The sequence below is a fragment of the Macrobrachium rosenbergii genome, chromosome 2 (assembly GCF_040412425.1).
Source record: "Macrobrachium rosenbergii isolate ZJJX-2024 chromosome 2, ASM4041242v1, whole genome shotgun sequence".
Taxonomy (NCBI): Eukaryota; Metazoa; Arthropoda; class Malacostraca; order Decapoda; family Palaemonidae; genus Macrobrachium; species Macrobrachium rosenbergii.
In genome coordinates this window covers 62,802,859-62,829,005 of record NC_089742.1, presented here as the reverse complement: position 1 = coordinate 62,829,005, position 26,147 = coordinate 62,802,859, and the positions used below count along the sequence as shown (strand labels likewise).

The following is a 26,147-nucleotide window of genomic DNA, read 5'->3' as shown; positions in this document are numbered from 1 at the left end:
CATTTTTGACGGGGCAAGAAGACATTTAATAATAATAATAATAATCTTCTTATTTTTTGGCATTTACCATTACTCAAAATTTACTCTAATAAAACAATGTCTCGTCATTACACCCCATTAAAGCTCCGCCCAGGTCATTCGCCCCCGTGTCCATTAGCCTTATTTCCCGCGGATATCCTGTCTACTTCCCAAAGGCCTTTTATATAGAAATATCTATGCAAGCTGTCTAAACAAAAAACCTATTTTTGTATTCCGAAATTCTAGGGATTTTCCTTTTCGAAAGAGGCGGAACGTTTTGAAAAATGAAAACCACACGAATTACTAAAATGATTCAACGGTCATTTCATTTGTTATTTCACAATCGTAGTTTTTCGAAAGCTTTTCACGTTATTTTTTTCCGTTTACTTTCCGTGTTCATTTTCTGCATTTCATGTTACTTCTCATGTATTTACCACATTTCACAAATTATTCTTTACATTTTTATTTCATAATTATTTCTTTGGTTTGTCTAGTTATGAGCTTTTTATCCTCATTTAATTTTTATCCTTTTATTCTTTTTTCATTCAGTTTTCAATTTCTTCCATCTTTCAAAAACAAACCTTTCTAGATGTCCATCGCTTTCCACGGAAATTGCTTCATCGAGATCACAGAGCTCGTGTTAATGGATTTAATGATCGGAAGTGAGTGTTTGCATTACCAAAACTATCATTTCCTTCCCAAAGCTATCATTTCCTTCGAAGTGGTCCCTCCCAGGCACAATAACATGTATTAGAAAAAGAAAAACTGATGAAATAAAAAAAAAATACGTGAAAATGAACTAACGCCAAAACCTTCCTCGGAAGCAATATTACTGCAATCATTTTCAAAGAAATTTTGCTGATGTAACGCTGGGTCATTCTGTCAACTCAGCATAATTCAAGCGGTTTCTGTCGGCAATCATTATCACATACTAGTGTGCCAATACGTTAAAAATGAGGGTAATGTTAGAAAGGGTCGAGACGTCAAGTCCCACCCTACGGACATTGTGTACCGTCCCGCAGCTCGGAACGGGAGAGCAAGTGGGTGAGAGAAGGCTGGCCCCGAACGAGGAGTTCATTACTCCAAGACCGTCCTTATCACACAGGGAATTATATATTTATACACAATGTGTTTTACGAGATAGATGCCAAGAACTGAGAAGTCAGAATGCATGCCAAGCAATACATTAGAAAATAACTGGTAGGTAATATACACTAAATGGTTCGTGCATGATTTATTTGAAATATGGCTACCTGTAAATAACGCTGAGCTTCAAGCACCTGACCGCCAGCACCTGACGCCTCTCTCTGCCTGACGCGTTTCCCGCCAAAGTCCAATCCGGCCATGTTCGATTACCTGCCTTGTCAACGGATTCGACTTAGAATAGTTGAATGAAGTATTAGCAAAATTTGAACAGATTATCAAATGAATTCTTGTAAGAAGCATAAATCTGCTGATAATGTTCAAATAATCAGCATGAATGAAAAAACTAGTGTATCTAGTATCCCTGGTGATATAAAACAATACAGTTATAGGATAGGTTTCGTATGTGTTTTATAAAAATGAATGCGCGCACTAACACATTATATATATATATATATATATATATATATATATATATATATATATATATATATATATATCTATATCTTTTTCTGCAATTCAACAGTGTTTTATGAAGTGCAATCAGTGCACAGTGTTTACAGATGTGCTCACCTAGCCTATGTCAAAGGGATGCTGAAATTCATAGGATATTATAACAAATATCTAGCCTCGTAAGTACAAAAATAAGTTCGTTTAACGGATTGCTTTGCAAAAAAAAAAAAAAAGATTCGTCTAAACCTCTTTTGTTAGAATATAGCAAAATGCTACTAGGAATGAAAAAATAAGGAAACAACAAAATATGTTCTACCAAACAAACATTTCACCTCAATCACAGTACTCACAAATGAACACCGTAAGGCTTCTCTTTTTTTCAACTACCTGCTAATTATCTCACCTGAACGCCTGCAGGTGTCTCTTGGCTACTTCAAAAGAGGATCGAAAGCCTCCTTCCTTCAGCTCTGGGGCCTCCCGAGGGGTCCTCACCACCAACAAAAGCCGCCCCCCCAAACCCCCCACCAACTCCCTAAACCGTCACTCCCACAACAGCCCGAGGCAAAATAATAGACGGACCTGGTCACGGCCAGAAGCCTAATATTCCGTGAACAATTTTTCTTTACACTTCTTTTGGATTAAGACGTGAATGAAATAGATAATCTGTTGCAGATTTTTTTCATGTATTCGCTACGTATTACAGACACAATATGAATGATCATTATCAACCAGTATTTGTTGAATGTGATGTAATCACATTAACCAGTTTTTGATACAACAAATATAGATGTTGGCCCACTTACAGTATCTGAGATCCATTTCCACCAATCTTCTCTCTCTCTCTCTCTCCTCTCTCTCTCTCTCTCTCTCTCTCTCTCTCTCGGCAGCGCTCGAGCATGCGTAGTTAATAAAAAAAATAGTTTATGGACGTGCAAGCTGACTCGTAACTACAATGTTGCTCAAACAGAAGCAATGAAACACAGAACTATTATCAGAGTTAAAGTCTTCTTTCTGCCATTCCTCCTCCTCATATCATAATTATCTTTAGTGTTGTTATTATTATTGTTATTGTTATTACTATTCATACAAATTAACCATACAGTATATACCTGACGATTAACGTAGAGGACTGTTAATTAATATAGAGTTTCATGAACTGAATTTATTTACTTGGAGGGTACTTATTTACATAATGGAAAAATATTAACAAAGGCTGACGATCAACGCTGGAAACTTGAGATTAAAGTGAAGGACGCCAAATCAACACGGAGGACAGAAGTTTAACATGAAAGACTCACGAACAGCGAGGAAACCGGCGATTAATGTGAATGACTGAAATTAATGTGGAGGACTCAAGGTTATCGTACAGGACTGACAGTTAATGAACAAGATTCTTACGAACGTGATTTTTTATGAATCAAGTAAGGTACTCGAGAATGATGCAGAGGAATCGAGAGTAACGGAGAGGAATCGTGGGAAAACAGGCTTAAATCTCGTGATTAACGTGAAATCCGAACCATTATCATGTAAAGAGTTCATAAGGGATCTTGGTTGAGCTGGGCAAACCTCGCTTTTCATTAAGCAAGCCAGAAAAAAAAATCTGAGGTCGACTCGTAAATCTGACAAGTCTAAAGACTGTTCAACGACCTCATAAATTTTTGTTTTTTAACTTTGGAATCTTATGAAACCCAACAAAAGCCCCAAGTGAATTCTCGTATCTTAGGTAAAAATCGTGTATCTTATCGGTGAACTCAAGAATCTTGTTTAAATTTCAAATTACCTCATAAACTTCAGTAGCTGTCTGGTCCCTGAATGTAGAGGAATCAAGATGAGAGAGAGAGAGAGAGAGAGAGAGAGAGAGAGAGAGAGAGAGAGAGAGAGAGAACTCGACCAAGTTCGAGGAGAGATGAACTTGACCGAGAGAGCGAGTGAAAGAGAGATGAACTCGACCACAAAAGAAAGAGAGAAAGAGATGAACTTGACAGAGCAAAAAATGTAACAATTTGTGCCATTATCAAACGCTGAGGTACAACCATGTACCAGCCTGCAGTTTCGGTTACCTAAGCAAAGCAGAAAGCACCTAAAGACATTTCCAGAAGCAAAAAGATCTTTCTGGAGCTACAGTTCTTTGAGGCAGACAGAAAGAAGTTCAAAGCAGTGTTAGTTGTTCTATTATTATCTTTCTTTCTCCCTTATCAAACCCATGCTTTATGGAAGGTTATTATTCCCCCCCCCCAAAAAAAAAAATTTACAAAATCTTTATCGCCAACGTTTGCGAATGACCTAATTTAAAAGTTAATGTATAAAGATCGAAATGGAATTAATCGTACAGAATGAAAATCTACAGAACATAAAAATATATAAAGAAATAAAATCCCTTAAGCAGAGTAATTTCCGGCTGATGAAGTCCACACACAATTAAAAAAAAATAGCAAGACGGATGATAGATGTAATTTTACTTATTGCATTTGCTTGTTTGACATACGAAACCGCATATCAGCAGTTTAACATGCTTATATTTTCTTTGAACCACAAAATGGAGTTTAATAAAAAAAATGGGGGGTTGGGGGGTTGCTTTTTGTCTCCGTATGTTCGAATTCTAAGAAACTAAAATGCGTGGTTTTTTTTTAGTTTATATTGGATTCCTTTGAAGCTACAATTATCAAAATAATTCTAACAATTGAGGGCAAGATGATATTCAAATATGATAAAATGATTACATTTAAGAAATAATTTCTGAGCACATGATACAATTCTTTGAAGCTAGAATGGTAAAAGAAAAAAAAAAACAGTGGTTCAAAGAAATCCAGGACTCGAAGTAAAATACTAATAAAAAACCACAGTAGGCTAAGCGTTTGCATACATATTTTTTAGATAAAGATTATACACTACGGAATCTACATAATTACTTTTGAAAGGGTAAAAAACAGTACGTTTCCATCGGCGATTTTCTCTTCTTTTCTTTAAATATATCTATTTATTATTGTTTCATGGAAGATGAACCGCCTAATTAAATAAGATAACGGTAGCTGCAACAACTATAGTCTGCAGAAACATCACTACAGCATAGTGAGAAATGAAATCTCGGAGGAAGTGGGTCAATAGTTCTCTCAAAGAAGAAATAATTGTTTGTTCGGGTTCCAGAAGTGCAGCCTGTATGCAGGAACTTCGCAAAAAGTTATTTATTTGTTCAATAATATCTTGTGTTTCTTTGCATTCCATGAAAGACGCCTCTACTAATTATAGAAGTGTGTTTTTAGTGCATCCTCTCACTGCATGAAATATGCCTCTGTAGTTATGCATGAAAGTCTTTAGTAAATTCTCTCGTATATTGCTAATGAAAGCCAAGAACCTTGTCGCCGCTTAAATTCCAGCTCCAAAATGAAATCGCATCATGGCTCCACCCCGTTTGGCATCTTTAGCTTCAAGGACTGGTATTTCTGCATAAAGACGATATTCAATGTTAAACTATTCTACATTTGTTTTGGAATAGTCAATCGCCCCACCGATCGAAAAGGTGATAATCCTTTTGGAAACAGGAGGGGGAAACAAAAATTCGTATGTAGCCAATGATGAATAAGTGAGGCAAGCATATTAGACCATTGCAAGACTACTAAAAACCTTTTGGTCGAACGTTCATCTCGGTAACCGTACACTTCTCCTGTCATTCAGTCAACAAATGAATAACGGAACCTGATGAACAAGTAAACAACACATAAAGAATTTCTTATAGCAATATATTATTTCGTAAAAGCCATCCAACTGAAAACAAAAATGTTCCCGAAATGATTATGGTCACGCGCATACACCCAAGGGAGCGATATGTAAACTCGAACCAATCTCGCTCATACTTCGAGCAAATCCGCAAAACGGAAGCTGTGTCAGCATACGGTACTGAAGCCATCTGTTTGAACTCTTTAAGTAATTTCTTGCCTTGTTGACTTCATTTTTATTTCCTTTTTCTCCCTAAAGCAATTACCGTCCAATCTTCCCCACTATGCTTGGTTTCGCATCTTGATTATTCGCAACAGCCGATCCTTTTATCAAACCGCTTTGTTTCAACCTATCTGAGCTAAATCGTTTCAGTTAACCAACGTTTCAAGAGAGGCGAGAAGGTGAAAAGGATAACTGGCAATGGAGTTTGGTTCCTACTACATCAAGGAAATCCTCACGCACGCACATGTTGAACCCCAACAAATTTTCAAGGGAACGCTACCTATTCAAATTACTATCCAAAAAGTTTCATATGAGTACTAATATCGATTTTAATATTTACTCATTAATTTTCTGCACTGGAAACTGATCTGTCTAGCCGATGCCCAGCCTCAGACACAAACGCATACCTGCTCTCACGTGCCAAACGCCCTCACACAGCCTAGGGGAGGCCAGTGTCACTGACCTCCACACGCACGTACACACACACACACACTCGCATAAAACGAGCCATGAGTCTCGTCAGTTCACTAGCAAGCCAGCCGGACGCCATCCACCAAACTATCCACTATCCCCAAGTAAGGGACCCCGTCCTCAGACCCCTGCCAGCCTTCGGTTCCTCACATTTCCGTTCCATTTCTTAAAACCATTGCTGACTGCTGACGTAAATGTACTGCTGACCGGCACTCCGTGAGTTTATCTTTACTGAGAAACTTGGTAAAGAATATAGGAAAACGTAGAGGGAACGTTGCGTATGTGAAAAAGATGAACACTCAGCTGTTGCAAAATATATATTGTTGGAAGAGCTTACAGCCAACTTAATTTCCGGTCTCCCTTTTGTCCTAGAAGTCTATTTAGTACGTTTTCTCACACAGAAAAGGGAACCTAAAACAAACTCTTTCAAACATGAATTAAGCTTAGTGTTCGAACGGAACTGTAGATTCACGAGTTGCAAGGAAAAAATCGAAACACTTACCCGTGTTGATATTCAATTCCTTTATCATGCAATTTTAACCGTTCTATTACTTCACAAAGAATACCAGATCACTCTATATTTGTGAAACAACTAAAATACAGTCCTACTTTTCATTCACCAGGGCAATCCGTTATACTCTGCACTAACCGACATCTCTAAAAGGAAAGGTGGAAACCTGTTTTCACAGTTAGGGCATCATTTTGACACCAAATGGCCACTCCCCATTCACCAACAATATAAGGTGTCATTTCAGGGAATCTGCGGTAATCATGTCAAGGCAGGTTAAGAGGTAAAGACTTTACGAGCAATAAACAAATGGACAGACACACATCTACAAAGATTTCAACAAACATATGGGCGAACAATCCCTCCGAGGGCAGACTTGATTTATATACGGAAAATCGCATTGTTCATCCGATTAATCGCAAAACGAATCCCCCGGGGGAATTTAAATAACCATGTTATCAAAAAAATCTGGTGGTCAAATGGCTAGGACGCTTGACTCACGAACAAGATATCCCGGGTTCGATTCCAAGCGGTCAGGATTGTTTTCCGCATGTTCTGTTAAAGGTTATGTTTCATTTAACCTCTATAGCTCTGTAGACCTAGGAAGTCATGTAGTAGCTGTCAGTTGGTCACCTCTGGTGGGTCGCAACTGTAGCGAAGAAGAGTAAGGAGCTACCAATGTCATTCCAAGACTGTAATCAAAAGGCTAACACCGACGTTAAAGAGAACAGTTTTATGATATATTATATATATATATATATATATATATATATATATATATATATATATATATATAATATATATACTGTATATATAATATATATATATATATATATATATATATATATATATATATATAGTATGTGTATGAGACAGATATAGAACAATATTCAGCTAGTGCAATCAGCAGCTTTCAAAAAGTTACACGCCACTCGATCTCATTTCCACGTAGATAAGAGGCTATTCCCCTTGACATAACAATCACGAAAAGTAGGATACCGTTTAACGGTCTACTCACATAATTAGAATATTTCCCAGGATATCACGGTATAGTAAATTGGAATACTAAAAGGTACGTAATTAGACTTTGACTTAACGGTAACGCTATGTTCACTTTTACCGTGAATAAAACGCTTACTAAAAACCCACCCCATTCAAGAAAACCCGTTTAGGAAAAAGAGCGAAGCGGAGAGCTCGCTCTCTTCGTTATACGCTGGGAACCGCTATGCTCCACGCCCACTGCACGCAAAATCTAGGACAACAAACCTCAAACAAAACCTTACTATTTTGTTTATTTTTTTGTACGTTTATGATGCTGCGAGTGTCACTCGTAAGGACACGATTAGCATTCATAATTACAGTGTTAATTAAAAAATAGTAGACCTATAAATTATCCTTTTCATACATTTTACAAAGGAATTTATTAAATTAAACTCAGAAGATGACAGCAAGCTTTGTTGAAAAAAATGACTGATGTAATAATTAAAAATAATCTAATGCCAATTCTGGATTAAAAAGTCAGTAATCGTGAAAAATACAAAACATGCGTGTACGATATATGTGTATGTATGAATGCATTTATGCATTTTTCAGAAAATATTTGGTGAATACGTATATAGAATACGTACAGTATATACCTAGCCTATTTTCATTTACACACGCAGTGCTATTTACCATAAGAGCATCTAGTGTAGGTACAAAGATTTAAAAACATTTTTAAAAAATCTACCTTGCAAAATACCTCTGGAACGAGAGCCAGGCAGAATACCTCTGGAGCGAGTTAGAAAAAAAATAAGGATTCTTGCGTGCAGAGTTCAATTTTCCTTAACATTGCATGTGGTTCGGTAAGTCAGTATCTTGCATTAAAAGATTCGAAAGAATGAACAGACCCCTAAATAGGAGGTATAACGAGAAAATATTTTAGATAGAGCCTAATGCAAAATAATTGCAAAATTGTACGTAATTATCAGAATCAACATTAAGACAAAAAGATGGAAAAAACAGCCATAAAATAATCAGATACAACTCTGCTTTCTGAGAGAGAGAGAGAGAGAGAGAGAGAGAGAGAGAGAGAGAGAGAGAGAGAGAAGCGAACTTTATAAGAACAAATAAAACCAATTTAGAAGATGACGTATCAAAAATTATGAATGACATACTTGAATTCAATCTGATTTTTTCGGTGTAAGTTCAACGAAAATGTTACGTGACCGGAAGCCGAAAAACGTTGGTTAAAACGAAGTTTCCTTCTGAGTACGTTTTTTCGCAAGACTTCAATTGATTTTTTTTTTCTGCGTGAACCCACAGAAATTGTCCAGCGACCGGAAACGCAAACTTTAAAAAAACAGACTGGTTAAAAGAGAACTGTCGCAGAGAACATTTTCATTTGACTTTTTATCTCCGAGCAGACTACTCAGGAAGATCTTGCTTCTGGACAATTTCTGTAGCATTTGCCTTTCGAGATTCTCTACTCTCATATAACGCAATTATAAATTTTGCGATGTGACTCACTACCTACGAGTCATCAATAATAATAATAATAAAAATAATAATAATAATAATAATAATAACAATTTGGTAAAATAATAATAATAATAATAATGCAACTTTAGTCAAAAACGCAAAAAGCTGGTTACTCCCAGCCTCCCGTATTTCAAATTTCACAATCACAATTACCGGAATGTTTCAGTTTCATATAAGTCAAAAACAAAGGGCATTATATATGAGTAACATATGCATATCTCTATATTTTCAACAGATAAAATGTACGGATACGAGTTATACAAGTTTCAGGTTTTTATCACGCGCGCAATTCGCTCACTAGCACCCCCCCCCTCTCTCTCTCTCTCTCCAAAAAAATATATATCAGCATAGACCTCAATCATTCTGAGAAACGTTTTTACGAAATATATACTCAAGATTACACAGTTACCGGGTCAATAAAATTCAAACTCACTATGCTTAGCTTGTAAAAACAAGAATTCTATCTAACAACCAGCGTCACTGATTAGATCAAAAGAAGGCAGTCGACTCTAACGGAATTCTACTGCAGTGCTATTCTTATGTCTATTTCAATGATTTCCAATTTCCTTTCGACAGTGGTTACTCCGTTTTTACAAATCATTTAATGTGGTGTGTATGTGTATGTATATTTATATATATATATATATATATATATATATATATATATATATATATATCCACACACACTAAACACATACACACACATATATAATATATATATATATATATATATATATATATATATATACATATATATATATATATATATATATATATATATAATATATATACAAATATGAGAATCAAAGAAGAGAGAGAGAGAGAGGGGGTTTATAATAATATATAATAATGAACGTTTGGTAAAAAAAAAAAAAAAGGAAATTGATGGCATTTCTTTCTTTTCCTGTGTCCTCAAGGCAAAACGATATCAGTCCTCCCGATAACATCACTGATATGCGACAATCACTCGTGTTCACACACACACACACACACACACACACACACACACACACACACATATATATATATATATATATATATATATATATATATATATATATATATATGTGTGTGTGTGTGTGTGTGTGTAAAAATGTATATATATATGTATATAAATATGTATATATGTATATATACCGTATATATATATATATATATATATATATATATATATATATATATATATATATATATGAACAGGGTGACTGTCGCATTGTAGTGATGTTTTCGGAAGGACTGATATCGTTTTGCCTTGAGGACACAGGAGAAAAAGGAAACGCTATCAAGCATGAAGAAAAATTGGAAAGCAAATTGCCAAGGATCATATCATTTTTCGTTGTATATATATACATATATATGTACATATACATATGTATATATATATATACTGTATATATACAAAGAAAAATTACATGAGCCTTGGCAATTTGCTTTCCAACTTTGCTTCATGATTCCAGTTGGTTAAATTCAGAAAGGAGAGTACAGTAGCCTATCCAGTGAACTTAGATTCTAAGTCGATTTATAGTTTAATATCGATATATTTCTAAGTATATACTCGCCACATGACTACCTCTCTCGTAAAAAGAGTATGCCATTATTCATTGTGTTATAAAAACGTTTGCAACTATAAATACAAAATGACAGCACAGAAAAAGAAATTGAATACAATGTAAATAAACGATATTCATTCATTCTAAAAATGTAAACAAATCTGAAATACCACGGAAACAGAACTCCACAAAGATTACCATTCTGAGGTCAATTGTCACAAAAATACAGAGCGACATCACTTACTCAATTACTGGAAACCGTTACCCTGAACTTGCAAACGCGGTAAAATCTTAAACAGGTTTCAAACGGAAAATAGGAATAAAGTGGGTAATATTCCAGCAGGGAACAATTGTACGAAAACAAACCAGAATGATCACTGCAATCCAAGTGAAAAATGGCATCGGGCTCTTAACAGAGGGGTCAAAGGTCTGCTGTTACGTTCTAAAGATCAAAATGTTACCGGCACAAAGGAACAGAGATGACCCAACAGCGACCCTTATTTCGGAGATTACGCGACGACATGGAAGGAAGATGGGTAAGACGGCTATCGGCAGTCGTAGGCAATGTTTGACAGTTATGAGTCCATTCTGAATAAGCAGATAACTGGGACCTTATGAAGACAAAAAGAACGTTCCCCTATTACCAGCTCTGAAAATTAGCTTTCAGAGTTGTCCCATTGTGATTAAATATTACATAGATAGGCTAATTAAAATCAGTTAGTTTTATTTTGTGTCGTATGAGAATAGTATTTTATTACAAAGCATTGAAATGTTGTAAAAGGAAAACTCAAAAATAGTGAAAAGGATGAAAAAATAACGGCAAGAAATGAAAGCATAACAACCCAAGAGTAAAAACCAACTGAAGCACAATAATGAGTTGAGTTTTCACATGTAAATAGTTTTAGTGAACTAACACATACCTTAGTTTAAACTGTGTGGTCGGCTTCTAAACCCTACCAACTTGCGAGTACAAACAATCCAAGCAAATATTGACAACTCTTGGGATGACAAAAGAAGACACTGTCCCAAGTAAGTAGAAAACAAGCAGGAAACCATTACATTTCAGTTCAGCACAAAAGGGGCGAGAGAGCAAGGCTTCGGTACATAAGACAGAGACTCTAAGATAAAAAAAGAAAAAAAAATAGCATCGGGAACCTACAATATCTGGATACGGAACAAAACAGCACCAAGAACCCATCAAATCCAAGCACGGAACAAAGGAACACCTCCAAAATTCGAAACATACCGTAGACATGACAAGGACAAGTCAGTCACATACAACACATAAATGTAAAGGAAAACATTCACCAGCCGCTCAAGTCCTTCATTTCAAAAAGACTTGCCATTCACAGAGCCACTCAAGGCCCTCATAATCCGGAGACATCAACCTCCAAAGAAGAATGCCGTCGGAACATGTCCTTTGACGGACAGCTATCATTACTAGTAAGTAATGAATGGAAGGTTTCATTCATACTAAGTCAATCGCACATAAAGGAACTCAGTGTTCCGGCTAGAGGGAGATTTAAGCTTGGCATTCGAATCGGAAAATGCTGGAATTTCACTGAGATTCGGATAAAAGAAATCATCGCTTTTGTTTCGGTGGCATTGATACTCTGGTACTACTGCTGCTTCTGCGGCTATTGCTGTTACTGACAACATTACTGACGTAGCTTGTATTGGTACTCATAAATACACCACTAACACTGCTGATATTTTTACCCACTGTTTTACTGTAGGTGGGCATCCGTGAGATGTTTGAGGTAAAAGTATTTTAGCATACTGTGTTGCTTTTATCAGAGATGATTTTCTTTTTATAAGATTCAAAACCAATGAAATCAATAAGTATAATTCATAGAATTATTGAAGAGTTTATTGACACAGTTATGGCAAAAATTAGCAAGCTTAAAAATTAATGTAATATATGACTCAAAAATTACAATTAAAGAGATATATATATATATATATATATATATATATATATATATATATATATATATATATATATATATATATATATATTTATATATGTGTGCGCTATATGTGCGTGTGTGTAGTCATGATTCATGAATGTAAAGATATGAAAGTATATTGATTTTCAGGCCAATCACCTTGGGAGCAACAAGCAACATCCAGCAACGGGAACCCGTCCTAATTGCTTAATGAAATTACAACACGACAACTAATAGGCGTTGGCGTGAAGAAATAAAACTAAGAACAACATGAACCTGACAGTGAACTTTTCCTGAACTACCCATTCATACCCAGGGGTAACCTGCCCCAGATCTGCCCTAAGCAATAATGTCATCTCTCTCTCTCTCTCTCTCTCTCTCTCTCTCTCTCTCTCTCTCTCTCTCTCTCTCTCTCTACCCAAATACTAGAATCTGCGTCAAGAGGTCTTTCTTCCCTCTTTCCTGATTCACTTTCTTCGCAGCAACCACAGAGGTCAAGCCGTTCCTTCTTTGCCCTCCACGCAAACAACAACTCTTGCCTTCCGGGGGCTCCAGCAGCCCAACATGTCAAGGAAGATACTAGCTTGTGGAAGACTTGCTTTTGCAAACAGGCACTTGCTCTATATAGTGTCCTAAAAATATATGAGAGCATTTTATAGCCGCTGAAGACAATATAATCTTAGTAAGATTTCCTTCTAGTATATTAGACAGAGTCCGAGAATTAAATGGTTGGTAAAATTATTCTCTAACCACAAAAACAATCTTGAATGAATTCTCGTAATTCAAAATCTGAATTTACTCATGAAAGGGGATAGCCAATATAAATTGTAGTGTATAAGACAATCCATCGCTGGAAGGCAATATACTTACGAAGAACTTACATGCGGTACAATATTCGTATAATCAACGTAACTACTCTGAAGAACGGTGGTTTCGTTCCCAAATAAAGCTCTAGAAAATATGAAGAAGGTTTTCATGACATAGCAACAAAATATACTTGAGCAATTATGTGTGGCATGAACGGATTTCATCAGTGTTCCCTCGAATATAGGCATGAGAATGAATTTTCGTAAATTGTGGTAAAATTGATAAGCGTGAATATACATTTCCTTAAGTTTCTATTAAAGCTTTGCCAATGAATGCATCCTATTGCCCAAAATCTCCTCAACCTACTGAACGTTTTCCTCAAACAAAGATAAACTAAACCCCAAAGCGTTAAAAATCAGCATTCCAGTTCGACAAACAAATTAGTCACGCTATTTCAATCAATCTTCCATGAAAAAAAAGGAGGTGGTAGTAGGAGAAAGTAGAGAAAGAGGAGGAAGAAACAAGAGACTAAAGGTATTCTCCCTTCTGGTAGTCAAGCATAACTGCAGTTGTATAACGGCCAGTTCTAGGCAATCACACCGACCCTCAGAATATATTTATCCACCTGAAGAAGCGGTTTAAACCAAGCAGAAAGCAATGCATTTTGGTTCCCAATGGCCCTTAACGAATTCTTCCGCGGAATTAAAGACTTCTAGACGCACACGAAATACAGATCGAATCAAACTTTGAATGGCTAGCACACTTACAAGGGTCAATAGTAAAACAGACTCAAAGAAAGCTAATTCTACCCAGGAAATCTAAGGACTAATTCAGAAAACCAAGTTTGTTTTAACAGCTGCTATTACCACATTCATATTTCAGTTGCTGAGTCGTGGATGAACACCAGTTACATAATTTTCATACACCTACAAAAAGGCCTCACCACAAGCGCACAAACCCTCTACAATATTGCATCATTCTACTCTCTTTTGTACTCTCTTATCCTTTTTGAAAATCATGGCTCTTACTTTCCAAAACCTCGTTCACACACTCTACCCAACATTTTCTAGATGTGGCTCTCTTCCTCCCTTCTAACACTTCAGAACTGTACATTCTTGTCAACAACTTATCGTCCTCCATTCTTTCCACAAGACCAAACCATCTCACAACATTACGTATAACTGGCTAGATTTCAACAATGAATTATAAATATTCATTATAATAATTAGCAAGAAGCATGAAGAACAGGAAATGAAAGCGAAAAAATCAAACCACAATATTCGTATACGAAGAATCTAAACTGAATCGCCATTCATGGTCATTATCTTAAGCATGACGCGTCTAATACCATCAGGCAGAGTCCGTTATCAACCTTCCCGTTACGCAATGAACGGAGGCCTTGAATATGCCACGACGGCTAAGTCCTGATATCATGACCACCTATTGTCATTGCCACAATGACCTGAATGCCCTGTCCTTTCCTGAATAATCAGTCATTCCTTTGTGACTGCTTTTTTCCCCATTATTTCTCCGTGGACACACAAACTTTCCCTCTACGTACCGTCGAGTGCCTTACTGAAGGGATTCAGAATGAACAATTGATAACCTTCCCCTACATTTCACGGTCTACAGTTAATGTAAGGTTGCTATTGTTTGTTTTCCATTTCCGTCATTGTTGTTGAACAATTTCTCTTTCGTTACAAGAACAAGTGTCAGGTCATTCTTCGCGCTTCAGCTTAATAAAATCTTTATTGCAAATAAACAACTTTGAGAACATCAGTATTTCCCCCCTCAGTTTCTGATCCCCTGCTAACAAACAAATAAAGCAATGATGAATTAATAAAAATATTCCGGAAAGACTCTCAAGCATAACAAGATAAGACAAAGATGATCATCAGTTTCAGCCTTAAAGGAACTTTAATCTACATCCTGATAACTATAAAATATATCGATGCTTTGTAAATTACACGATAGAAGTAGCAATAGTTTGACCAACCACAGTTTCTACGAATATCTCGTCTTCAAGTCCTGGTATCTTCACCTAAATTGATGCCATACAAATGCAGACACATATTTTCTTGAAAATAGTGAAATCTGAAAATAGGTACTGATAAATCCAAGAATTTGAAAATAGTCACCTAAACAAAACCCTCACTTTAAGATTCAGAGTAAATCAGTCAAAACGCAATCGAATATATCCTGCTGTTTCTGTTAAACCTCAGTTGGCTTAGGCCTGCAGGTAAGATTCGCAAAAAAAGGGTAGCTCATTCACCGCGAGGTAAAACCCACACGCGAGGCAAAACCCACATGCAAGGCCGATTCAAACGTTGTATCGGCCCCAGCCTTCCACCAGAGTCGTTTACATGTGAGCATATCAACACTTACTATATCAACAGCCTATTGATCAACATGAAAACCGTTAAGATGCAACTGACTAAACTATGCGCTTTTCATGAACAAATCCTAGCAACGTGCATCATAAAACATGACAAACGAAGGAACAGCTGAAAATGAACGAAAGCAAATTCACCAGCAAAATCAATTTCAAACTCCCCAACCGACCTCCTCACCGGGGCAGTGCAACCTGAATGATCAGCGAAGCACCTCATACCAAATGAATGCATACCAAACTAACAAAATGAAGAAGCTAAAGCCATATAATTTATCCAAAGATGTAATTAATAAAGACAGAAGTACAGATAACAGTCTGACAGATGAGTTTAGTTAGTATTTTTTCGCATATTTGACGTTACAAGAATCTAAATTCTCCTAATTAATTTCCCTCACAAGTTAAGAGGAAACACTTCTTGAAACCAGTGTCACATAACTGAGGCTTATATAGCAAAACTAGGTATGCAGATAGATAGATAGGCTACGATGACTAACAACTGGAAAAATGAAAGAATGCCTGTCTAATGACTAGTCAGCAGCTGAGAAAGGAACTGAAGGGAAAAGTGTACACAAAGATTCAGACTGCGATCCATGGATAACTAGCCAAGCTGAAAGTAAACAGCGATCAGCGGTGAGCCTTCAGCGTTAATAAAAAAAAAAAAAAACGATGGGCCCATAAATTAGTTAACGCTATCTCCTGCATTAATAAAACTGAAAGAACGTCTCTCGCACTAACAAATAGCCTTGAATTGAGTAGCACCTCCAACTGAATCACAAAACCTTAAATAAAATCGTGTGCAGTTATTTGGATAACATTCAACACAGTCCCTTCGTCATAAGTATCCTCACGAATAATGAGTCCCTATAACTGAAAAGAAATAATGCATGACTGCTCTATTTTCGTGTCAATAACATCTCTAGTAGGTCTACCATCAACCTATAGTGCAGAGCTAAATCTTTCAACAGGCAACATATTTCAGCTCCCACATCAAGTAACTTAGAGTTACATAAAAACAACCACGCACAAACTACTTGCATGCCCAACTGCATAACGGTAACCATTAAAATTGGTCACCTAGCGGGGTAACAAAATTATTTATAGCACAAATAAACATGTAGTTCACAATTTCAGTACAGCGACACCAATCGAAAGGAGCAAAAAAAAAAAAAAGGAACGTTCTTTCGAAGATTTACAAGTCAACGAAACAGATGCAATGAGGGCCATATTGTCATATGCAACAAGTTCATCTCACAACTTTGGTGAAATCTCTCTCTCTCTCTCTCTCTCTTTCACACACACACACACACACACAACACTGACTTACAGATCTCCTGCTCTTGGGGCATCGACAAAAACAAAACTTCCATTTATTCCTAAAATCTGCAGTATCACGATCATCCGTTGTATTCTTCAATACCGAAGAGGTCATGAATCCGATTCTTCACTGTACATTTCCGGGAAGGACCATCGAGCTGGTGTTTATGTCACCAAGCTCAAATCTATATTGTCATCCTTAACTTCAGCACTATTTTCCCATACAAAAAATACGACTGCAATTTATCTAATAGATGATAGGGGATTTATCCATGATTCAGCAGTAGTAAATATTGTGTTGTTGTTCTCTCTGGAAATATACCACATTGTATCACCTAAAAAGTCTTTGGAAAAATGTCAGGTAGAGAAAACGAAGTCGTAAGAAAATGTGGATAAAGCTGTTAATGATAAAATAACAACATATTGCGCAAATGTAAATGTGTGTCAAAACCACAACTATTTACAATTTAGTGTTGATAATAGCGACGTTACCAGAAGAAATTCTTTTGTAACCCATTGTACCAAAGTTAATAAAAATGGAAGATGTTATTATTAAGGCTGTGAATACTCATATAAATGTAAAAAGCATAATACATCATTAACTATTGAAGCATGCGCCATGTGGTACAAAAATCAGCTGCTTTTTGCACCACGATCGAAAGCGCTCCTACACCTTTCTGATAGATTTTTCATCTTTTTAACCTTGCATGAATGATATAATGGGAGAGTTAATCACTTTTGGCCCGTTAATGAAGGCTATATGGCAAAAACCACACCATGTCACGCCCGTGGACGCTAGAGGGAAAACTTAGCTGCACTATAGCGATTTTCTCCCTCCAGGTGGCTCGCACTACCATAGTAATCTTCCATACAACGACAGGCGTCACCCACTACTTTAACAGGATTTTTTTTTTTTTCGTGGCTCTTTTCCCAATAAAAACCATAACACCGTAAGGATTTACTCTCGGACGACACAGATTAAGCGCGTTAGAGGCCGAACTTCTTTCGGTTAAGCATGACAAACCTGTACTACTACCGTGAGGAACAAATTTTCTGTTTAGACATTAAGATACAAGTGGGCTGCATTTCTTAGTGTAAAGAAAGTTCATTTAACCCAGCTGGTGTTTCTTCGTATGCGTCAGCAAATGAGAACGAACTCGATTTATCTAGAGATGCAAATGTGCCTTGCTAACTAAAACCACGTTAAATAAACACACTAGCAATAAGTTTCAGATTCTTGTTATTTTTATGATGTAGGTTAACAGTCATAAATAAGAGTATGCAGTAATCAATGAGAGAGCGGCATTCAAAAAATGAGTTATATTTCCCAACAGCCAACTTGAATATGAAGAGCTTCAGGAATCAACATTACAAATGATGGCAGAATGCTACAAGAAAATCTAGCAACAAGTGAAACTAGATAAAGATGAATACGATACATAAATAAAAGAACTGACTGACTTGGTATACCTAACAAAACGATGCAATAGGAGTTCTGACGACATACTGAAGGCTGATGAAATTATAGATCAATCGGGGGGGCATTTTACTCTGTGATTTTTTTTTTTAAACATGAACACCTAAGTTCTGTAAGATGCTGGAATAATACTCTTCTACATAATTTTCTTTCATAAGTGATTTCTTGCAGTGAGCCCATTTAGTCTTGTAGCCGCACCTCAGAAAAAATACCTGGTGGACCTTACAGGAACTCTTTAATTTGTTTCATTACATAACGTTATAAATAATTTAATATTCAAAAATTGATTGAAATCAGCAGCGAAGTGGCATTCCCTATGGGAAACGAAGTACACAGTAGTTATGCCAGGCCTAGAATTCACTTCGCCGAATTTCGGTAATAACACCTTCAGTGTTTTGCAACCTAGTCTCTATACAAAAAAAAAAAAAGGTAAATTTTAAAGATCTGACGCTGTAAAAAAAAAAGGAATAAATTATTTCGGGTTTGCAAAAGTACTGCTCGTCTTATTAAGACCTAGATGTTCGGCTAGCTCCCAGTACATGATAAATGTGATAGTTATAATACGAATTCAGAATCTGAAGAGTAACCACATATTCTGTCAAAGGATCACACGGGTGAAAGTGGGCACTAATTTACAGTCACACACAGGAAGCAGCATACCCATATCTTGTTTCTCCATGCATACTTCGCCCACATCGATAATGAAGCTTGACATCACAGTCAAACACTGCTTACAAGAAAATGCTACCCTGTAATTTTAAGCAAGGTCCGAAGAAAGGACCTTGGTTTTAAGTTGAAAGAATTAGACTAACAGCATAGCGTACCCAGAGTCAATAATACATTATTATATACATAAAGACCTCATAAAGGATAGCAAAAAAATTAAGGAACCATGCCAGTTTGATAGGATAATGTTCTAATACTTATTGCGGACCTGAAACATGAACCAAAACGTTGCAGCAAAATTATTCTAGAGTTTACTATATAAAAACAATATATGAAGCAGTAATAGAAAACAAAACCCGGAAAGTTTTCAGCAAATATTTAGGGTGGTTCTACATCTTGTGTGCTTTCACAACACATTAAGTACAATTAAAATTAATTACGCTCTTATCTAAAACAATTGTTGCGTGAACATACAAGGAAACTATTTCATGGAAATTTTTAGAATTATTCTAAACATTGGCAACACATATCAGGCGCAGCATTGCCACTACACAGAAGCGCCTACGACAACGCGTTGGAGGCGCGGACGGCCATTATTTCTGTAATAATATACAAACGAACTGAATAACGGTTCAGGTGCTGCTCAATGTGGTGGAACTTCGCTCTTTTCAGGTCAAGCTAGAAGACCAGCTTCTTAGAGCCTTCTAATCTAGTCCATATCCATGAAGGAAAGGAGAAATATATGTCATATATATATATATGCATGTATATATATATATATATATATATATATATATATATATATATATATGTATATATATATATATGTATATATATATATATATATATATAAGATGGGCTTTATATTTTTATACGAGCTATATAACTAAGGAAATAAGTCTAAAGCTGAAAAATGGAAAATAGCAAGCAGAGGTCAATAAATTGCATGATAGGTATAACTGTACGATCAACAGTTCTCATCTACTTCAAATTGTTAGGCTATCCCAGATTAAGTCCTTGTGCCAGCAGGGGCTCTTGGAGCACCCGTAATCTAATTCAAGAGTTATGTTTCAATCAACATCGAGGTTCCTTGCATTTTCAAAAGTTTATATATATATATATATATATATATATATATATATATATATATGATAACAGTTCTTAGCCCTCAAAACTTCTCATTAGCTTCCATTTCATATTCATGCATGTATGAATATACGACTAGCCTATATGTGCCTTCTGGGTCAAAACATATTACCCCCGTGTAAACATTATTTAAAAACACTCACAATATTTGTCACGGGTAATATTGGGTCTTTTTTACTTTTCTCTGACACGTTTCTAACATTAGCCTGACATCTGGCTAGGCTAACTGGTCAGCTACACAAATTATTACACCTGGGAATATTTACAAGAATCCACACATTTTCTTCACAAGGAATTTATGAACGATTCACCAGGTAAATTCTGAATGTGGAAGTGACCAGCGTTATTTTATTTCTTTGGAGCCAACCCGTATTCGGGAAGGTTTATGGGCTAAATGCACCATTGCCTCAATGCACCAAACACTAGTCTGAATGCCCCATGTATCATGGTCCGAATGCACCGGGTATCTGGTCCCAGTGCACCACTTCCTAATTAAAGTGCATCTTTCCTTGTGGTCCCAATGCACTAACTTAATTCACATAACACTTGCTCTTTCGGGAACTACATAGGTATCTATATCCACTTTGTAGGATTATTTTCCTTGACGCAGTGAATCATTTACAAAGTCTGAATACGGTAAGAATACTACAAAACCAACAAATACATTATGATATGAGTAGAAGATTAAAACTAACCACTTAAAATGCATTATTCCTTATGGTCCCAATGCACCAACTTAATTCACGGGTAACTATATAGGTAACTACATATATTCACTTTCTTGGATAAAGTGAATTATTTTAAAAAGTCTGAATAAAAATAGTATATTACAAAACCAACAAACACATGCTATGAGGGAGACGTTTAAAACTTTACCTTGCTAACCGTTTCTGAATAAAAATAGAATATTATTACAAAACTAACAAGACGCTTTAAGACTTCCTCCAGAAAAATTCATATCCTATAGACTAAGCTGGAGTATATACGATAAAATAAATACTGATATCAAATATGATAAAAAGGATGAATGATATAAAAGCTTTAGTGAAGAAATGACTCTCTATTCTTTAAATTACTTAATAACTACTTTTAACAAGCTAAAAACTTTGAGATTTAACCAGTATCTAATAAAAATGACAAAAATTTGATGTTACCTGAATCAACCTGACAACAAGCGCATTTTTATGCAGTGTGGTGCATTCAGACTATTTACAAAATGGTGCATTCAGACCAAGTGGTTGGTGCATTTAGACCAGGCTGGTGGTGCATTCGGTCTAGGCTAATGGTGCATTCAGTCTGGTGCATTCAGGCAATGGTGCATTTTGTCTAGTTTCCTTCGGGAACCAGGGAACCAACCTGATGTTAAATGTATGCAAAAGTAGTGAGCCTGCTGGCAGATTGCCTAACGAGCCATCCCTGGCTATGTGGGACATTGCGCCCTAGGTTAGGTCAGGCTGTATTTAGTTGACAAGAGAATGTGTGCGTATGTGTGTTCCATTAATTTTTCAGTGACGACAGTTGACTGTAAACAAAGAAAAACCAGCATAAGTCTAGCCAGTCTATCCAACGAAAGTTGGATTCCACTTACCTCTTGTTGCAAAGGGTATCCAAATGGAGAAATATAAGGGTAGTTCTGATAATATAGATTTCTTCTGTTGAAATACATGATTGTCACACTTTCCTAACACTATTTGGCACAGCTCGAAAGCATACGACAACCAGGCTACGTTCGCTTTTATCATGAAAGTATTGTTTGATTCGTTAGGTTCAACCTGTTGATCATCACCACGTTTCCACCAACCATCGTTTAGGTTTCAAAAAGCATATTTTCACTCGTGTCGTTCACTAATCAACTCATTCTTTTACAGTAGTGTTATCCGGTAAACAATGTACAAAAATCGAATACGAAACTATGCAGTCTTCGAGAATGTCACCTACTGTAGCACCAGTCACGAACGGCGGAGCGGGGGAGAAAAACACACCTACTCGACGACGCCGTAAACTACACTGCTCGGTCAGCCAAGAAGAAGATTCCGTCGCTGGCAACTGACAGTTCCCTTCGTAGTAGTCGAGAGACGCGTAACTCAAGCGACAAGAGAAGGATTCCGCTTGGAACTATTACATTATTCTTTCTCTTCCATGCTAGGCTTCCTTTGGCGATATGATTATGTAATTTGTAAACTTATTGATATGAGAAAATTGTTCCGTAAACTGTTGATGGATTTAAACTCTTCATGTTTATGATTAAAATAATCATGTTTTGGTCAGCAGAATACCTAAACGGTTTAAATGGATTATACATTGAAAATCATGCGTGCGTGTCTGCACATATGGCATAACATATCAACCGTACGGCTTGTTTTACAAACAGCGAATTAAACCATTACTGTTCGTAAAGGGGTGGAGGCATTACCTGAAAAATAACGCACTTCCGTTCTCCTTTCTGTTTTATTTATATGGGTATTTTCTTCTTCATTTCCTTCTTTATTATATCCGATTTTACAGTTTTTAACAGGCAAAGGCCCAAGGTCTAATCCTAACCGGGGACGAAGCATTTATCATCTTTAATCCCATTTAATCCCCAAGGTTTGAATTCAGATATATATATATATATATATATATAAGGTATATATATATATATATATATATATATATATATATATATATATATATATATATATATATATATATATATATATATATATATATATATATGTGTGTGTATATATATATATATATATATATATATATATATATATGTGTGTGTGTGTCTGTGTGTGTGTGTGTGTGTGTGTGTGTGTGTGTGTATACATGCCCTGTGATACAATACACAGGTTATATAAACCCCAGAGGATACATGACTTAAAGACTTGTTCACATTTTCGTTTGGCTGAAACTAATAAATACCAGTTAGCTGGACGAAGGACTGACGTCTTGTTTCTCCCGCTGAAAAGTGTGAATTATGCCGCCACTAAGACTTTTGAATAATGAATTCTCTTTGTAAACGGAGCATACTAAGACAGACGTTATGTTGTCTCGGTTTGGTAGCATCGCTATGTATGCCTGCATTTCCGTAAGAATATTAAATTGTTAGTCTGTTACATCGTGTCCAACCAAAGTCGTAGCGAAGAATTTTCTTGGAAATAGGGGCGGGGGTTGGGGGTTGGCAAATAGCCAGGATTGATCTGTGCATGGGACTTAGTACAGGTGTCTGTAGGCGTACTAAAATAATGCGTAGATGATACAAGTACTAAACATGGTACTTATATGACAAACAATAAATAACGTAAGAGAAAATGGTATGATAAATTCTCAATTGAATTTCTGATGTTCCTGAGTTTCCTGTGTTTTGCTCCAGTAATTACCCAGCGCAACACATAAATAGATAGATAGATAGACAGATAGATAGATAGACACATAGATAGATATAGATATAGTGAGTGAGTGAAGTGAGTGCAATAACTATCACTTTATTTACCTTAGAGGCATGACTTTCGATACGTGCCTCCCAGCTAGTATCTGAAAGATTTTTGGTTACAAGAGGCATACCTAGGCCTAAAATTCACAGACTTGAAGAGTCAGCAGATGTCAAGTGCGTAAGTTGATGATTCTGTGGCATCAGAATGTACCAGTTTAAGCATGTGAAACAGAAGGAACATACAAAGAATATCATCAATCATTTTGATGATTAAATTAAATTGATAATGCAGTTATAGTTATGTAACAGACATTAAACACATAAGATGTTTTACGTATTCCCAAGCATGCATTCAACAAATCGAATCAACACTTATCTGCTCTTTATGGGATACATCAGGAGTGCAATTTATAGCAGTCACTTCAGAAGACTCATTCTGTATTTCCGGACTAAAATAACAGACACGGATCTTTTAGTTCTTGATATTACTTCATAAATTAAAAAAATCAATCATACTGAAGAGTAACTCAACCATTCCTGGAAAATTCCCCACTGGAACTGGTGCCCAGCTTTTCTTTCAAACTTTTGAAGTTTAAAGTTAAGGTAGAAAGTAAAATAACCTTGTTCCAGAGTATTAAAAAAAATAGAAATAGTCTGGTGATTTGTACAATCAAGAGTGTGCTGAAAAAGCGTTTCCAAAGATTCTTGTTATTTTTTTCACTTTCACGGCGTGCAGATGAAATAATCATTAAGATATAAATGAGCAGCATAAAGAGTATCAAACACTTATCATTTTCTTGTTACCAGTGAAGGAGAAATCACATGTAGGAACCTCAAGTCAATAATGTTGTAAGGGATACTAAGCATCTTAAAATATTTCACTTATTATGAAATATCTTGATGAATGTTGTGTAAAAAAAAAAGTGCCATTACTTGTGTCACGAATAGTGGACTAATGCAACTCTGTCTTTTATAATCTATTTAAGATACAATTTAGGAAGCTGCAAAACTGATTGAACAGAACGGCAACATTAATAAACGGCGTTGCACCTCGGGACAGGATTACCCAAGTATTATTTGAATTGCACTGACCCACTTTCAAAGCTAAAATAATGTTTAAAATTTGTGTAATGACTCATCAAGCAATGAAGACTAGATGTCTAAAACATGTGAAGCATGCTGTGAGCAATACAGACAATTGATGAAATCACCACAAGATTAACTACAGATGGTTTTGAGTTATCTTAGCCAAGCAGCACTTCGGATGTAGGTTTTAGAGCCGTTAAATCTGCAACTCCAAGACTGTAAAATAAGCTCTCGCTTGAAATCAAGTCTTTCAAGAAAATAAAATTGAAGACTTTCTTATTCTCTGTTCTGACAGCGTGGATTTGACATTTGATACAGAGTACGCGGTATAAATCTCAGAACGTCTTTGCAATATTGTACATATGACAAATGCATTTGCGGGTCTCGCAGAGCGCCCTCAGCGGAGTGTGAACTGAGAATAAAAGAAGCAAACTGTTAACTGTAAAGAACATAACATAGAACGTTTACTCATTTTTCTTTACTTTCGAGTGTCTTCCAAAGAGTCTTGTAATTTGCAAAAACCTTAATATGAACTACATGTAACATGGCTATACTTAATTAAATATTCCTGCTTTTAAGGAATTGCAATATTTTTGTTTATGACCACACGGAATGTTTGTAAATGATACAGATGTTACCTCATTTAAATTGCTTATAGACTAGGACATATGGCATGTGTTGGGTTTGCAACGAGACGACATTCTACAATAACATTTATTCTAAGAGAACAGAGAGCCAACTGACTCGCAACCGCGTTGCAGGTTGCAGCTTCTTATCAGTCGGCAGCACATTATCGAAACATATCGTACAGATTGTAAATAACCTGGTTTAAAATCTATTGTTTACGTTTCGTTCCGAGAATGACGAATTAACGCACGAACATACGAACCAGGGCCCATGAACAAACACTTTGGTAAATGAAATCTGCCGTGTGCATATAATTTTTAACATTTTTTAAAAAATAATATTTACTTATCGCAGTAATATGCATTTCAAAGCGAACAAGGCAAGTCAAATCTTTATTCAATATGTTTTTTTTTATCCCAGTGCTCATGCGAATAATTCCCAAAGAAGTAATATTCAAGACACTAGGACATTTTATACACTAGGCATGAACGTCAATCGTTGAGAGCAAGGTCTCTCATAGCAAGAATTGAATGTATTTAATTAAGTTTTAATTGTCATTCACTTTCTCTCTCTTCAGACTGAACTAATTCACAATTTCAGAAAAAAAGAAACAGAGATGATATAATCAATTTATAGGCCTATCAATTGCTGAGGCAATGACCCCGG

At 36.1% G+C, this 26,147-nt stretch overlaps 1 protein-coding gene across 2 annotated transcripts in view; it reads right to left on the bottom strand.

Annotated features, from left to right (window-relative positions):
• The window catches only part of LOC136847824 (uncharacterized), a 217,348-nt gene extending 194,987 nt beyond the window's left edge, over positions 1–22,361 (bottom strand). For both annotated transcript variants that reach the window (XM_067119763.1, XM_067119771.1), the window contains exon 1: positions 21,939–22,361. In XM_067119763.1, the coding sequence (XP_066975864.1) occupies positions 21,939–22,016 (78 nt within the window). In that variant the 5' untranslated portion in view covers positions 22,017–22,361. The remainder of the gene's footprint in view (positions 1–21,938) is intronic.
• Positions 22,362–26,147: the final 3,786 nt, after the last annotated feature.